The following is a 17,711-nucleotide window of genomic DNA, read 5'->3' as shown; positions in this document are numbered from 1 at the left end:
TTTGACCACACTCGAACAAGCTTGTAAATGTAGTTATGTAATGCAAACGTTAAAATGAGTCATGCGCTATAGTAAAAGTGTTTAGATGTCATAAGATAGCATTGTGTGAGGAACAGAGAGAAAAGTAAGTGTTTGTGAACTGATAATCTGTCGTGATTTGTGTGAAAGTGAATAAAAATCATTGTTGTTGTAGCGCCTCTAGTGTTCATTTCACCAGGAATCTGCCGCGATACACACAACAAGGCACGTAAAAATCATTTTGCTAAAATGTAGGTATAGTAACACGATTCTATGAGACCAAAGCCCTATTCGGACAGGATTAGTTTTCCCGACATCTCTCTGTAAAATAATTATTACTGTGGACGTCTGTAATATTTACGTCGATTGGCACGGGATAAGCGATGTCTGTAAAAATGGCAGAGATGGGTGTAACTACTGAATTTACACACTGCTGTAATGCGTAACTGACCTAATAGAAAATGTATACTGTGCTGATTAATTATGCAGGAAACATTAAACATGAGCATACTGTATCTGCAATTATTAGAAGAAATTGATTGGAATATATGGCTAAATACAACAGAACTGGTGACATTAACAAGCCAATAATCTTATATTACACTCTTAAATTAAAAATATGGACAGTCCCTTCATATATGACATTTTATTTGTCCCTCTGGAATGATTGTTGACAGACTACTAGAGAGTTTATGCAAATTTGGGAATGCAACAATGCACAAAATCAAATTTGCATAGCTAGCGTTTGCGTCCACATACTTGTGTAGAGTAATGTCTCGGCCCTGAATGATTTTAATTATTCTACAGAAAAGAACTGGTACACAGACGAACCTGAGAATGCCTTCCCGAGGAGTACACAAATCAAACACACCGATACACACTCAGCCAATCAGGTGACTCAGTACAAATCATACACCAGCAACATCATCCAGCCAATCAGAGAGGTGGAGGAGAACACCTGAGACAATATCTGGACTTACCTGATCGTGGACAAACTGAATGTGGCGGATCTGATTCTGGTATAGTAAATAACAGTATTATAATAGCTAAAGAGAAAATTACAGATATACCATAGAGGAGAGTAGAATGTACTACTACACTTGTTGTAGATGACCGCAATCTCTTCTAGTTATCATGAGAAAAATATGTAGAAATTACTAAGGGTAATTTTAACAGCTTTAAGACGTTAGTAGGAATATAACTGGATTTATTAGCGACATACGCAACAAGTATTTGCAAGAAGATCCAATTATTTTACATTGTTGTAAGCCAAAGACCATCGTATTAGATGCCATATATCGCGTACAGTGGGCACAGGTCCTCCCTCAGTCCAGGTCTCTGCCTGGCACAGTGTTGGCATGGACACTGAACCCAACTGCAGTGCCCATAGCCAATCTGAATGCTGGGCGCATTAAACAATAAAAAATAACTACAATAGCTGGATTGAATGGCAGCTTAGCTATGTTCTTGTACCAATGAATATGCATTGTAGCAATAAAAATCCTGTTTTACAATATGTTTGATTTGATAACTGTGTATTTTATTTTATTTATTTGTTTTTAATCTATATATCAAGTGGTGAATGGATTGGAAAGCAATCGTAACGTCTGTCATTTCTATGAAACCATTAAAGTGCGGTCAACCTAGACTTTGATGGTGTGTTCGGTCCAAATCAGATGTGGGATATACTCAACATGACCCTCATAACACCTCATAATAATTTGTACGAGATGATGAAATCGTAAAATATCATCAGAAAAGGTTACACTTTTTTTCCCATAGAGGACCCACTTTATATTAGGTGTCTTTAACTGCTGTGCTTACTATGTACGTATGTGTGGTTGCATTGTACATACATATAAAGTAAATGCATTTAGTTACTTCTGTAATTACACTGATAACCTTACCCCTAACCCTAACTGACCTTTGCCCTAAACCCTAACCCCTTCCCCTACTTCTTAACCTACCCATACCTGATGTTTCTTTCTCCCGCATAACACAAAATATATTTTCCTATTAAAATAACAGTTAGGTTTAGGGTTTAGGTAAGGGGTTAAACTTAGGCTACTGTACGTCCAGATTAATCCAGATAATTTTGAAGATGGCATTGTTGTTTACGAAACGCTCTCATCGTTTCCGAATATCTCAGTTTTTCCTGTCCACACTCCAACGTGAAGACGGCGTTTTCATATTTATCCGCTTGGGAGAGCGTTTTTGAAAAGTTCTGTTTTCGCTAGACAAAAACACCGTCTGAGTGTGGACGGAAGGCCAAAACGTAGCGAAATTAACGAGTTTTCAAACGAAAATCATGATGACATTGTTCGTTGGTTCGCTTATTTTTCTCTATGGCAGTAAACGTAGTATTTTCTTGTACGAGATGGTGAAATTGTAAGAAATGGGACGCATTGACTTTTACAAAAATGTACGACTTTTAATTCCATTGACAAAAATAAACAAACCAGCGAATGATTTTGACAGTTTTTCCTAAATTCAACCCCTAATCCAAACCTAAACCTAACGATGATTTTAATAGCAACATAAATTTTGTGTAACGCGGAAGAAAGAAAACATCTTAAGGTTAAGAAGTAGGGGTTAAGGTAAAGGTTGGATTAGGGTTAGGCTTAGGGTTTGGGTAAGGGGTTAAATTTAGGCTACTCTATGTCCAGATTAATCAGATTAATTTTGAAAATGGCATTTTCATTTACAAAACACTCTCTGTCCAAACTGTCATTTTCAAACGTTTTCCTAAAGTTGGTCGTTCACACTGAAATGTCTGGAAATGCTTTAATGCCCTTACTGCGCATGCGGAAAAAAACGTAAGCATGGCTACAACATGGGACGCCATCTTGATTGTTTTGGATCACATGACAACAAATACGCCATCGTTTTCGAATATTTCCGTTTTTCCTGTCCACACTACAACGCGAAGACAGCGTTTTCATATTTATCCACTTGGGAGAGCATTTTCAAAAAGCTCTGTTTTCGGGGGGCCAGGGTAGCTCAGCGAGGATTGACGCTGACTATCACACCTGGAGTCGTGAGTTCGAATCCAGGGTGTGCTGAGTGACTCCAGCCAGGTCTCCTAAGCAACCAAATTGGCCCGGTTGCTAGGGAGGGTAGAGTCACATGGGGTAACCTCTTCATGGTCTCTATAATATGGTTCTCGCTCTCGGTAGGACGTGTGGTGAGTTGTGCGTGGATGCCGTGGAGAATAGTGTGAAGCCTCCACATGCGCTACGTCTCCACGGTAACGTGCTCAAGAAGCCACGTGATAAGATGCGTGGATTGATGATCTCAGACGCGGAGGCAACTGAGATTCTTCCTCCGCCACCCGGATTGATGCGAGTCACTACGCCACCACAAGGACTTAGAGCGCATTGGGAATTGGGCATTCCAAATTGGGGAGAAAATAAAATAATTGGGTGTGGACGGAAGGTCAAAATGTAGCAAAAAGTTATGCGATTTCAAACACAAATGTATTGGTGTGAACCTGGCCTTAGCAAAAGTCACGATGACGTTGTTTGCTTGTTTGTTTATTTTTCTCTATGACAGTAAACATAGTATTTTCTTGTACAAGATGGCGAAATTGTACGATACTGTACACACTGGCTCGTAGCCTCGTACAAAAATGTACGACTTTTACTTGCATAGACAAAAATAAACAAACCAACGAATGATTATATGACAGTTTTTCTTAAGTTTAACCCCTTACCCAAACCTAAACCTAACCATAAAGTCTAACCCCTTACCCAAACCCTAAACCTAACTGCGATTTTAATAGGAAAATAACTTTTGTGTACCGCAGAAGAAAGAAAACATCGGAGTTTGGAACGAGACAAGGGAAGCGTGTTACAGGTTATTCACGTCAGTCATTTGTATTGTATAAATAAATATGAAATGAGTAACTAAATTTGATCAGACGTTTTCTTTTTTCTTAAATAGTGTTGGATAGGAGGCTAACTAAAATTCAATCCCTGTATTGTATCAATTTGAAATTCTGATTATTGGTTGGTGTAAAGGTCGTACTTTTCCCTACTTTTTCGTACGAGCAAAATTGGATGATATCTTACGATTTCGCCATCTTGTACGAATTATTACGAGTTGTTATGAGACTGCGTCGTAACAAACTTTGACATGCAGTGACAGATGAAACACAAAGTCTAATGTGATTGCACCATTACGCACCAAAATCAACTCAAATGCTCAGATGTCCATATCAGTAATATTAAGATGAAATATAGTTCATGGTCGTCTGTTCAGTGATTGTTTGTGTTAGATGTCTTTGATGACAAACATTCTCAGACTGTTCCCATGCAGCTTGTAAAGTGCCGTTTTTGAGAAAACAGCAAAAACATTCCAAATCTTGACATGCAGTATTTCAAAGTGTATTTATTTGGTTTAAACCTTCTGAGGTTTTTACTATAAATAACAAAGTGCTGTTAGTCCATAAAACCATTGTATGTATTTACTTTTCAGAGAGAAACTGTTTTTCTCAGACCTGATAAAAGTGTGATGAACCTTGAGCTTCTGTGTTCACTTTTACAGTCATTCCAGTGTTTCACATAAACTCTAATCAGGTTATATTGTGCTTTATATACTGCATCTGCGTCACATGAGCCTTAACAGAGCTGATCTTTCATCAGCGGTGCCGGGCAGAACCGGACTCGAGGGAGGGCCTGCAAAGACCCACTGCCGCGAAAAGTGGCCCAAAAATCATCAACGCCCACAAGACTTGATTAGTTACAGCGGCAAAGAGATATGCGGCAAATCTTAACATTTAAAAAGCGAGTGACTGAAAAGTGACATGGAAATATTTGCTCAAGGTATTTGATAGTATGCATCATTTTGGTCATTTAACATGTGCAATTTGCAGATTACCCATTTAAAGGGGTCATGTCATGAGGAATCAATTTCTCCATTATTCTGACATATGAGAGGTCATTTATACTATGAAAACATACTGTAAGTTTCAGAAATCAAAACTTTCTTTTCAGTCCAAAATGAGCATTTTTGTTTTCCCCACTCTTTGCAAAAATGACTCGTTTTGAAATTGGCCACATTGCAATGTCAGCATGTGGTGTCCTTTTGAATATTGTATTTTCTTATTGTATTTTGGCCGAAACGAACACCCATTGTCCCGTATTTAAACAGCGAAACATTCGAGGGGAACTTCAAATCTTGTATGCCTCATAATACAAGTAGTCAGGAGCAACAGTGTGCCGACTTAGTTCAGTTTTCCATTGTTGCTTCAGTCAAACAATTGTAGTAGTTTGATTGCGTGCCCACATAAATACAGTAGTGCTATCGATAATTTTCTGGACTGGGTGCATGCAGGGGATTTTGTAAATCACTTGCACGTTTTCATTCCTTCATTTTTGAAAAACAAAACAAAAAAAAAAACAAAACAAAAAAACAGTTCCACGAGTTTTATGGCGGGTGGCATTTGCTCTGATAAGAGGTTAGCCAATCATAACAGTGGACATGTGATTTGAAGTCTTAAAGGAGAAGTAGCGCAAAAACCGTGCGTTTCAGACAAAGGGCCAAAGACAGGATGGAAAACGGTCACTACATTATGACTTTACTAACTTTACTAACATTATAAGTGAACCTCAAGGAAAATAATAAAATATGCATGACATGACCCCTTTATTGGAGGACAGATTTATCAGAGGAATAAAATGTGCAATTCAAAAGGAAATGTCTTAAGCGTTCAGACGAAAAACATTTCGAGTGGATTAAGTGTTTTATCTCGTCGAATGCAGAGAGAATTCTTGCAATCTTGTGTGTTGCTGGATGTCACTATTTACTGTAAATGGCAAAATGGCATAACAGATATAAACATAAGATAATATTGTACAGAAGACTGTAAATAAAATGTACATGATTTTATTTTGTAATTTCACAGAATAAATATGGATGTATTCGTGTTGGTAACTGTGTGTTTATTTAACAGATACTTTTATCAAATGTGACTTACTGTACACTTATTACAGACAGTATTACCTGGAGAAAGTTAAGCGTGTTCTTCTTGATGGATGGCACAGTAGTTGGCAAGCAAATTCTCCAGCTCACAGATTGTAAATTCTGTAAATGTCTTTTACAAATAAGAAACAAAACAAGAATGTTTCAGATAAGTACACAAGTTAAAAATCTTGCTGAATGTGTTTTTGCATCAGTCTGCACTGTTTTTCTATGTAAACATACACTAGACTGATGTAGCACTGACGTAGATCTTAGCGGCATGTCTCGTTTTTGTTTTTTAGTATTTTTTAAATGCCGTGCCAGGTTAAAAACGCGCCTCGACATGGTCAAAGATGACCGTCTAGCGCATGTTTGCATAAAATTGTTTTTTTTTTAAACAGCTCAGATGAACACAAAAACTTGTTCTTGCACTAAAGAAACCTAGATAACAGATAATGCACAACAGATGTGGTTTTGAGAAACTTGCTTTTAAAAATGTACATTCTTTTTTACCTCACACAGCATCCAAAAAAAAAAAAACGTGCTGCTCCTGTGCGAGATGGATGCGGTGCAATGGTCAAAAACGGGGTCTAGCCAGGGGCGTAGGAGCCATTATAACTGAGGGGGGCATGTCCCTTTTACTTTTAGAAATAACTAAATTACCCCCCCCCCTTTAGGAGATAATAATTACATTTTAATAAGTTTATTTTGCTTAATTGTAGTGCAGCCGTTTGCCTAAAACGACCCAGGGGATGTCTCTGCAAGCTGATCAGTTCGAGTGAACGCAGACAACATGATTAATTATTAATGAGCACAACAGCCTGCCAGTAAGCTGCAATCTACTTGAGACAAGGACGTGAGCAAACAACACAAAACATTTTCAGTGAGTTTTAAATCTCTGACCTCTTTATTTCCTTACAAAAAAATCTAAACTGGCCGCACATTTTCCACTTGTTCTTTTCACATGCAAATGAGCTTTTGGTTCGCCGCAAATGTTTTCCAGAAGTTTGCAGCTCTTCACCGGTGATGGTGAACCTCCGGCAAACCTTTGGCAACAGTGGACAATTTGCAGCAAGTTTACCGCAAAGCTCATTTGCATGTGAAAATGATCAGTGGCTACTTTTTGGCAAGTTTGCGGCATATTTGCCATGAACTCTCGATTTTCGTAAGGGTTTTTTAATCTTTTTCACTGAAATACTGAATGACTAATAATGTCTCATGTAGCCTACAACCAACAGCCAAAAACTGAAGGGGACAGACATTCAGGATTTATTTTATAGAGTCATGTGTGACAACAATAATCTAATGTCATAATACACATCTAAACACTGAAATTGTTCTTTGACCTTTTCATGTTTTTTGTTTGGCTATTTATTGAATTTAGATGCATGGTAATGGTGATGTTTGTGCCATATCTATTTTAGAAAAAATTGAAATTATATCACATATTCTTAAAAACACAAAACATATTCCAAAAATATCTACATTTCTTTAAAACTGACATATTGTGAAGAGAGGCTGATGAGATTTACAATGCATCCCTTATCCCCATAACCCCTGGGTCTAGCGCACGTTTACATGGAAAAATAATGGAAAGAGAGCACAGATGGACATAAAAACGCTTTGAACAGCCCCTAAAGCATATCTAGATTAGATTGGTTTTCTTGAATTCATTGGCACCCGCTTCCTGATGCATTATACTCTGTAATGGAGCTCAAACATTCAGGTGAGTCCTGTTTCAGCTAGACTACCTGATTACAAAACAAGGGAACCTGGAATAGAATGGTAATGATGGAAAACAATGCAAAAATATTTGATCAACAAAATCTTTTTACACACTCAATTTGCAGAGATATTCGGAAAACTACAGACATGAGTTAATCTAACAACCGAATAAGACAAAACAAAAAACAGAAACAGGATCTTACCCAAATGCAACAACAGTCTCCATGACAACAGGATGCTCTTAGTCCATCAGAGACCGTCCAGATAAACAGATTTAGTAAAAAACAAGGTGCTCATTATGGAGTGTCCGGCCTGATTAAGTCATCTCCACTTCCTACTGATGCGCTGTCAATACAGCTGTGTCTGCGATCAATTTGTCTACCAAGAGGACAAGAGAGGATAAATCTTTATTTACAAAGGGACACCAAGAGAACAGAAGCTCTGATAATGCAGTAAAACTTATGAAATGGAAAAACATCAACATACAGTAGCCCTAAAAGTATTTGGATAATTCAGTCACACTTAAAATATATATACATTTCATTAGGTTTGGGAACCGAGAACTGGTTACATTTTTTTTACCGAAACAGAATTATTTTCGTGACTTTAGGTTCAGTTAACAGTTCTCGAAAGTACATTTATCCGCCTATGCAAGCTGAACACTATACTACATTTTTTCCTGCATTGCTATTCAGCGGCACCGCAAAACCACTCATGAATGTACAGCGCGAAATATATAGCATAACCAGTGTAGTCCAATTCCCAAACAAATGACTCTTTTGACTCTTTGTCAAACCAATATAATAAACAGAGACAATAGTTAAATTAATAAGAAAACTGGGTAAATTTTTATGTCATGTTGTCTTTTATATAGTTTAAAAATATAAGAAAAAAATAAAATTGTCAAAATATTAATAACTACAGTCTTGTCCAACACAAAATCAGTATCATTTAAAAGCTTAGAATCTCTTCTTTCCAATGCATGTAGACATTATGACCAAAATTGAACAAGTGCTTTGAAATTGGCAGACAAATCGGAAGTGTTCAGTTTTGATCATTTATAAAACAAATTGCACTACGTATTATTGCAATCAATAAAAACATCAAACTCTTCAACTAGTCATGTGTCACATGTTGTTGAAAAGCTCTTAAAGAGTAGAATACAACCAGCCTATCTGTTGTACTCACAGACAAAAATATAGCGAGTTTCAGTTAAGTATATGTCTTTGACAATTATGTTGGTGTTGCTTTTATGCCGCGTTTTCACTTATAACTTTGGTTAACACGAACATACGGAACATAAAATATCACATTACATTATTTAAAGGAGGTGATTATCTTTCAAACGAGTCCACACACAAGATAATCAAATTTATAGATCTTTAGATAATCCACATGAAGCACAATGTTACATATGTCCACCAGGAGATGGCGCCAAATACACGACACAGACTCAATGATGACTCAGATGGCACAGAATGAAACTCATTCTGTGAAATCTCATTACTAAAATCATGTCTGCATGCTATGTAAACCTTTAGTCATTGTTGTGTTTGCATGTGTAATTACTTCTTATGTACAATTATTATGTTTTATTTGTTTGGAGAGGCTTTTGGACACATGGCGACATTTTTGGATAAATTATTTTTGTAATGCTATAACTTTTGCTTTGTCGTATTAACACACAAAAAAGTTTCTCAGATACAGTTAATATGATTGGGAACAAAACAAAAGCAGTCACCTTAGCAGTCAAGAGTCACCTTATTTACACCCAGAGATATAGAATGTCAAATAAGAAAAAAAGTACATTTATGGCTCAAATTGTTTTGTGATTTTTCAGCAGTTTCTTAGGCTGAGAGTCTCGGAATGTATCATAATCTATATCATTAAATAATCAGAAAAGTTTTCGTTATAATGATAACAAACACTATGGGGGGGTCGAGTTATGAGCCTTTAATTTTGGGTATGCCACTGAAACAGGAAATCTTTAAAAACACCTTCATGTGTTTTGTTGTTATTAGTGCTATTTTATACAAAATGAATGAATAAAATATCTTAAAGGAATAGTTCACCCAAAAATTATAATTCTCTCATCATTTACTTACCCTTATGCCATCTTAAACTCATACTGTATGAATTTCTTTCTTCTGCTGAACACAAACGGAGATATTTTTATGGATGTGAGTTGTTTTTGTCCACACAACGCAATTCAATGGGGTACAACTCTTTTAAGCTCCAAAAAGGACATAACAGCAGCATAAAGGTAATCCATATGATGCGAGTGATTTAATCCATGTCTTCTGAAGTGATTCGATTGGTTTTAGGTGAGAAACTGACCAAAATGCAACTCTTTTTTTACTATAAATCTTGACAGGTTCTTTGGCGCAATCATGATTTGAAGTTTGATTACACTTCCTCGTACTTGACGCATACCCAAAGCGTTGTACACGCTTCAGAAGACATGGATAAAACCACTGCAGTCCTTTTGTGTGTGTGTCCTTTTTGGAGCTTGAACTTGTTGGACCCCATTGACTTGAATTGTATGGACAAAAACTTCATATCTCTATCAAAATATATTTGTTTGTGTTCCATAGAAGAAAGCAAGTCATATGAGTTTGAGACGGCATAAGGCTGAGTAAACGATAAGAGAATTAGCATTTTTCTTTAAAAGGTTTGTGTGCAATTATCTCTTAAATCTCATCATTGCATTAAAGAAAACAATAAGAATTGCATTTTTTATTTCCAAATATTTCTTCCTCAAAAGTAGCCTACTAAAAGAATCATTAATAGAATCGCTGAGGAACCAGAATAGTTAAATTCATTATTAATCTCATCTCGAAATGCCACTGCATTTGATGAAAAAATATTAAAGCAAGAGTCATTTTAAATACAAAGTGCACAAGCACACTTTTCACAAAAATAAATCTGTTAAGTTTGAAATAGCCTAATAAAACAACAGGTATACTGATCAAAATAAAGAACCGTGTGCGTTTGACGTCACTGACATCCAAGACCATTAGTTCTCACAAGACCAGATTGTCTTTTGAAAAATTTTCATTTTAAGGTAAGCAAAGAAAAAGTCTTGTTTTCGATTTAATCTTTTTGCGGTCCAGAAGAAACTACTGAAATTTGGAAGAGATTGTTAGTGATATTTTTTTTCCCAATGGGGTAGGTCCAGTTACTTTTGTATGATTTTGACCTAACAATCGATGAATGAAAAGATGCAAACTTTAAGATGCATTTAGAGAGTGCAGTTGTTTCTCATCTGATCTCATCCACTGAGGTCAAAGGTCAATATAAACACACAAAAGCAACATGAAAGCACTTCCCTAGAGTATCAGAGGGTCTAAGTTGTAGTTTTGCCCTGGAGCGATGGAAATACCCTGAGACATGTGTCTGAAGACCAGCGGACTCCGTCACTGTGTGTTTAACCAGTTGTCATGAAACCCCCGAGTTCCTGAATGCCAACGGCCATCCATCCATTTTACATGAGCTTTTACTGCAAGAACAACTACTGCACTTGTTTCACACAGCCTCAGAAATGCAAAAGATCAAATATCAAAAATATTTTAGAACTACAAGCTGTTAAAAAAATATTCGGGGTTCAATACAAGTTAAGCTCAATTGACAAATTTTAAGGCATAATGTTGATTACCACAAAAAATTATTTAGACTCGTCCCTCCTTTTCTGTAAAAAAGCAAAAATGGAGGTTACAGTGAGCACTTACAATGGAAGTCAATGGGGCCAATTTCTGGAGGGTTTAAAGGCAGAAATGTGATGCTTATAATGTTATAAAAGCACTTACATTAATTCTTCTGTTAAAACTTGTGTATTATTTGAGCTGTAAAGTTCATTAAATAGTCATTTTTGCAGGATTGCAGAAATTATTTTTCATTATCATGGGAACAAAGTTATACAATTGGAAATAACTACACAGAAAAGATAAGTGGGTGATTTCATCACACTAAAATCATGTTAACACACATATTGTTTACATCTTGTGGCTATACGTTTGAAACAGTGAGTATTTTTACTTAACTATTGTTTCTGTTTATGTTGGCTTGACTGTTTTTCCACAGACATGGTTTAGGGTTTTTCCAAAATCCCAAATTCCAAAAATGATCAGTTGTAACTCTTCCTAGAGCTTTTAAGATACATCCACCAAACCTGGTACAGACCTTTAGGCTGTTCTGACTCAGGTTGCTAAGATTTTTCTAACTGATCGGACTTATGGTTTTCGCACAACGGATGGTCAAATCTTAGGGAAAAAACCCCATAGACTTGCATTGACAAAATGTTCAAATGGACTAAATGCTCTATTTTGAGAGCGCAATGCCTTAAGCAAAGTGCGATGTGATACGTCAGTGGGCGTGGCAATGAAGTTTTGATATATTCTAAGTTTAGGCACAAATGGGTTGGTGAAATTGCACATGCAAAGCGCTAATGGGCTGGGTCAAGTGCAATTTAATTCTGAGGTTCTTCTACCGTTATTGCACCGACTGCATCCTATCATATAATCCATTTCATGTCAAGCAACGTTGATATAAATGAAGACAGCCTATTCATAAAAATTTGGTAGTGTAAATGGGCTGTGTGTTATGCATTAGAAGAATAGAAATATGGACCATTTGTGTCTTTCGTTCTTTTGCACAATAATCAGAATCAGAATCAGAATGAGCTTTATTGCCAAGTATGCTTATACATACAAGGAATTTGTCATGGTGACAGGAGCTTCCAGTACACAACAATATATATATATATATACACACACACACACACACACACACATATACATACATACATATACACACATATATATATATACACATACATATACAAACACATACACATACGTAGTGCAAATCTAAATACATATCGGTTATATACAGTGCAAGGGAATGTAATGGCAGAAGAGGTAGGATGTTTTGGATAAATATAAATATAAATATATCTCACTCTCAATAACTACATCCTTCTGTGAACTCATTGTTCCAGTGCTATGGTGTTTAGCGGTGAAATACTACAGAGGAAGTTTGTGTTACCTCCTGCCTCTGGACCGCAATTTATGTTTTCGAGATTGGCCTGTCTCACCTGTGGTCTTGATACGGGTACTTGAAAGGTGTTGCTGCTCTCCAATTGTTCATTGTTCTGTAATATATATTTGTTAGATGTTTCTCTGTTTAATGTTTTATGTTTAAATTTGGTACAGCATCCTTGAGTTTTAGAAAGGCACTATACAAAATAAATATTATTATTAATATTATATTTGATCTGCTGACACACAAATTGTGGCTAATATTAACCTTGTGCGACCCCGTGTCCACATGCGTGGACATTGTATTTTGGCTTCGCAATATACAACGCATCATTTAAGTTAATAAAAATCAACTGAATACTGTTCACAAGACTCTAGACTGTTATTTAAGGGTTAAAATTCTGCCGCACCGAGTCACGTGACACAACAGCATGACGTTGATTTCCTTGAAGCGTTCCTATGGACGCAGTGCCAACAAAAGTGCCTCTGGTAAGAAATCTCTTGACGTTTTTTCATTGAAACCTGTTTGGTTGTAAAGAGTAGAGTCTCTAGTTTCATTTGATATGCTGCTTTAAAAAATCTGTTAATTTATCATGTGTCAGCGCGCTGATAAACATGATGTCCACATATGTGTACACTGGCACCACATTTCCTCAAAAGTAGAAAAAACATGTTAGTTATTTTGAATAACTTTAAACTAACAGATCTGTGGGTCATTTTGCTTCATTTTAATATACATTTTATTTTGTTATCAATGTACAATACGATTCTATGCATTAATATTTGTAAATGCATTCTTATATATTTACTGTACATTATCACATTGAGAATCAATGGATGCATCCAAAAGCTGAAAAATGTTGCTTTCAGAGGCTTTATATGGAGTTATGATGAAAATAAGGTGCATTTCAAAGCATTCCACAGCTTAGTGTTATTTAAAATGTCAAAACTTAGTCCTGCTGTCCACTAATGTGGACATCAATTTTTAGGAAAACTACCTGCTCTAGATTTTGTTTTTAATTAGGGACTACTAGTTACAAATCAAAAAGAAAATGGAAAATGCACAAAGCAGTCAGGCGGGGGGTCTCAGGAGGTTAAAAGTGATTGATAGCTCATTGATATCATCTGCTGGTGGAATCCCCAAAATGCAAATGCAGGAACTGATATTAGACTTTGCACCGAGATTAGACGTCTTAGCACAATTACCTATTTCTCAGGAAAATAGCTAAATGTGCTTTGCGTCACATCATTAACATACAATACACTCCCACTCACGCCCACTTGTGATTTGCGCTCTCACGAAAATTGGATAAGATGCAGCGCGGTCACAAAAATGGAGCTTTAAGACTATTCAGACTTCAACTGTGAAAAATATATAAATCTGAACAAACCCACACAAGGCCTTTGATCTGATTTAAGTTGCTCTCTCTTTCTCTTTCTTTGTTATTACATTTTTTTTTTTAAACTTTTAGACATATCTTTGTCAAGCCAACAAAGTTTGTCTCAACAGACTTTACCCATCTAACTTTACCTATCCTGTCCATTATTTTTGGTAACAATAGTGGTGCAATTACACTATTTAAATTCAGCATCATTCTTGTTCAGCCTGACAATGTTACAATGTTTCTCTGCCAACATTATGGACATGTTCCATTATGAATTTCCCTCGTAACATTTCGTTCCCCAAATCCATCTCTTGATGACATGTTTACGCTATATTGAATTACACTTTCTTGTTTGTGTTTTAAATTTCATTTCTGTTCCTCTCAGTTTCTATTAGGATACTTTACACAGTAACAGATAAGATCAAATAAAACTCTAGCAGGGTGAAAAATGAGCATGTCCTCCGCTACGGATGGAAAGTATTCTGGTATGTAAGGTGATGCTCTCCTTTTCAACACGTGCTTTCAGTTCCAGAATGATCCGTGACATTAATTCCCACATTATTGATGGCCTGTCGGCTAAGCGGGAGTCGGGAAGCTCAGAAATCGCCAGCTCAGGGCCGATCACATCTGATCATCATCGCCATCAGTTACAGACGCTGATATATGACATCAGCCCAAACCACTCATAGCAGAGACAAGTGGATCCGGCGTGGATATTTAATGACTTTCAGAGGAGACGTCTGAGTTGGTATCGGGAAATTTTGCTATCAGTTAATACTGAGGATAAAGTCTCATAATTCATCATTATTCATAATGCAATTGAATTAAAACAGAGAATTTTGTCTCTAAAATCTGATTGGATGGGCCTGCAAAGATGCCGCAAAGCTGACTGAACTCTTAAATGCATTTCAGCAGACAATGAAAGACCAATCACACAAACAAATCATATACATATGACCTATATATTTTACACTCAAAAACATAAACAGATATATAACAGAAGTCATTTGAGAGTGTAGGGAGAGCTGCTCGACTGCATTATTCACAGCATGTTATTGGAGTGGATGGACGCTGCAGAGCTTTTTTGCCTATTAGTTGTTTGCACATTGCATCATTGTTGCATTTAGCTGCATGTCCGGTTGCTGTGTTGTTATCTGCCTTTCTGCAGTGACCACATGACTGACAGAGGTCAGAGCAATGACGGGCGGCTGTCTATCTCTCACAAAGCCTTGTCATAGCAATGTCCTCAGAAGCACTAAGAGATGCTGTCAAGTTTGTTGTGAGATGTTTTGAGAGGGGAATGAGAATGGTTGCAGCTGCCATATTAATGGTCAGTGTTACCCATGATGCTGAGCAAGTCTGATATCATATCCTGTCAGCATCAGAACACTCAACTATTCAATTCCCTGTCAGTCACATGAGCAACACTACAGCGTTACTTCATCAAACAGAGCTTTTACACTGACAGTGTTTGATACTCGAAGGGTCATTCTGAATGAAAGTGAACAACTGAATCCCTTTACGAAGGGCAATTTTACAAGTCCGTTATAGCAAAGGGTACACCTGATGGTCACTGCAAGGAAGTAATCACGTGGCATGTCCTTGTGATTCATTTTGAAAACAGGTAATTTATTTGAGTTGTTACCTGGGATTGAAACCCATTTAACCCCTTAAACTCTGGTGCATTTTTGGGCTGCTGCCCGCAGTTTTTCACATTAAAATTTAAAAGCTCAACATTCACACATACTGTGGACTTATTGCAAAAAAATTGGTCTCATTTTTCAGAGAACCACCACAAAACTTTTTGTTGTCCTAACTTTGTAAACATGTATTTCTGGTTCTGTTCACTCAACCACACATTTATTCCACTAGGTGGCAGAAAGCACTAGAAAAATAATTTTTTTCTCTATCACTTTCTATCACAATATACAGATCTGAAATGTAGGTGTCGCTCTAACACATTTTAGCCCTCACAGATGTGCTTGTCCATAGACATTCAGTCTAATTTTCAGTTCAAGCACCACCCTCAATGTTTCATTGAATATCTCGGCCTCTGAGTGGACTAGAAGATCAATCTAGGTGTCATTAGAAAGCTGAGATCCTCCCCTTTATGATGATATGATTCTTATCAATAGTCGAAAACATATTTTCCAATTATTTGTATTGCATGCTTTTCCTGCTGGATGGCATATTTTGTTCTGGACATCTAAGATATAACATTCGATTATTCACAAAAGCAAGTTCACAGACAAGAAATCAATGGCTCATTTTTAGAGAACTTCCTAAAAAAAAAAAAAAAGCTGATATAACGTTTTTTTGCTATTTAGGGCTTACAGCAGCAGTGATCGCCACATAAAAGAGACATTTGTATTTGATGAGGGCAACTAAATAAACTGTACAGTCACATTCCTGAGAATGAAAGCTTTCATTTGATATATGACTTGTCCATTAAGGTGCTATGTGAAGGACTTTATTTTTATATAAATATTTCTACCCAATTACCTCTAGGGGGCGCTAATTTTTAACGTGAATGTTTTGAGGCCTTATTTTGTCATTTTAAGTAACATTAATGCAGAAGTGATGGATATCTCTGAAAAGTTCAGATTCTAAGCTTTCAAATGAGACCTCATATGTCTGACTTATGTATACAGAGACTTTAAGAACATTTTAAGCAAAACTTTTTCCACGACATAGCGCCCCCCTTTGGACCCGGTACAATGGTTAATATTTCAAATTTAAGTGACTCCAGCCAGGTCTCCTAAGCAACCATATTGGCCCGGTTGCTAGGGAGGGTAGAGTCACATGGGGTAACCTCCTCGTGATCGCTATAATGTGGTTCGTTCTCGGTGGGGCGTGTGGTGAGTTGAGCATGGATGCCGCGGTGGATGGCGTGAAGCCTCCACACACGCTATGTCTCCGTGGCAACACGCTCAACAAGCCACGTGATAAGATGCGCGGATTGACGATCTCAGACGTGGAGGCAACTGGGATTCGTCCTCCGCCACCCAGATTGAGGCGAATCACTACGCCACCACGAGGACTTAAAAGCACACTGGGAACTGGGCATTCCAAATTGGGAGAAAAAAAAAAAACAACAACTAAAAAAAATGATTTCAAATTTAGATTTGGTTCATGTTTTTTGGGGGGTCATTGCCAAATAAGATCCATTGTGATAAAAAGAGTCTTTGTGTGCATGTTGGTTTCATGATTTTTTGAAGAACATTTTTTGAACAGCATTTTCAACAAAAAAATTATAATTTATGACTAAAACTTTAATTTGGTGTAACTATCAAGTAAAAGGTAATAAAATACTTTCCTTGCACTTTGAGTATATGAGAGTGGACTCAACTTAATCAACTTCAAAATGCCTGTTGATGTTCATTGACCCCACCCATGGGTTTAACTTTACTTTGCTTAAATTAGTTCACATTTACCATGTAGTGTGCTGTTCAAAATTTTTCATAATGTTGACAAATTATACATCTTTATAATATGTCAACATTATTAACTCTTTTGACTAGACTATATAGTATATGTGAACTAGTTTAAGCAAAGTGACATCAGGGGCATGCACATCAACAGGTTT

At 36.7% G+C, this 17,711-nt stretch overlaps 1 protein-coding gene and 1 long non-coding RNA gene across 11 annotated transcripts in view; one reads left to right on the top strand and one right to left on the bottom strand.

Moving 5' to 3' along the window:
- Window positions 1-17,711, top strand: part of LOC127423501 (calcium-activated potassium channel subunit alpha-1-like) — a 197,348-nt gene that overhangs the window by 130,155 nt on the left and 49,482 nt on the right. For 6 of the 10 annotated variants that reach the window (XM_051667856.1, XM_051667855.1, XM_051667862.1 and 3 more), the window contains one exon: window positions 826-5,945. The exons of 1 other annotated variant lie outside the window; for it this stretch is intronic. In XM_051667856.1, coding sequence (XP_051523816.1) covers window positions 826-980 — 155 coding nt within the window. In that variant the 3' untranslated portion in view covers window positions 981-5,945. Of the gene's footprint in view, window positions 1-825; window positions 5,946-17,711 lie in introns of those variants that run through there. 3 more of the 10 variants (XM_051667866.1, XM_051667859.1, XM_051667863.1) reach the window with 1 other exon arrangement.
- Window positions 1-17,711, bottom strand: part of LOC127423570 (uncharacterized) — a 44,609-nt gene that overhangs the window by 15,249 nt on the left and 11,649 nt on the right. The window contains exons 2-3 of the long non-coding RNA XR_007894338.1: window positions 7,908-8,082; window positions 6,022-6,112 (exon numbers count right to left, since the gene is read on the bottom strand). This is a non-coding gene — a long non-coding RNA (uncharacterized LOC127423570). The remainder of the gene's footprint in view (window positions 1-6,021; window positions 6,113-7,907; window positions 8,083-17,711) is intronic.

Source organism: Myxocyprinus asiaticus, chromosome 32 (genome assembly GCF_019703515.2).
Source record: "Myxocyprinus asiaticus isolate MX2 ecotype Aquarium Trade chromosome 32, UBuf_Myxa_2, whole genome shotgun sequence".
NCBI lineage: Eukaryota > Metazoa > Chordata > Actinopteri > Cypriniformes > Catostomidae > Myxocyprinus > Myxocyprinus asiaticus.
Note: the sequence above shows the minus strand (reverse complement) of the source record. Positions and strands in the feature narration are given on the sequence as shown.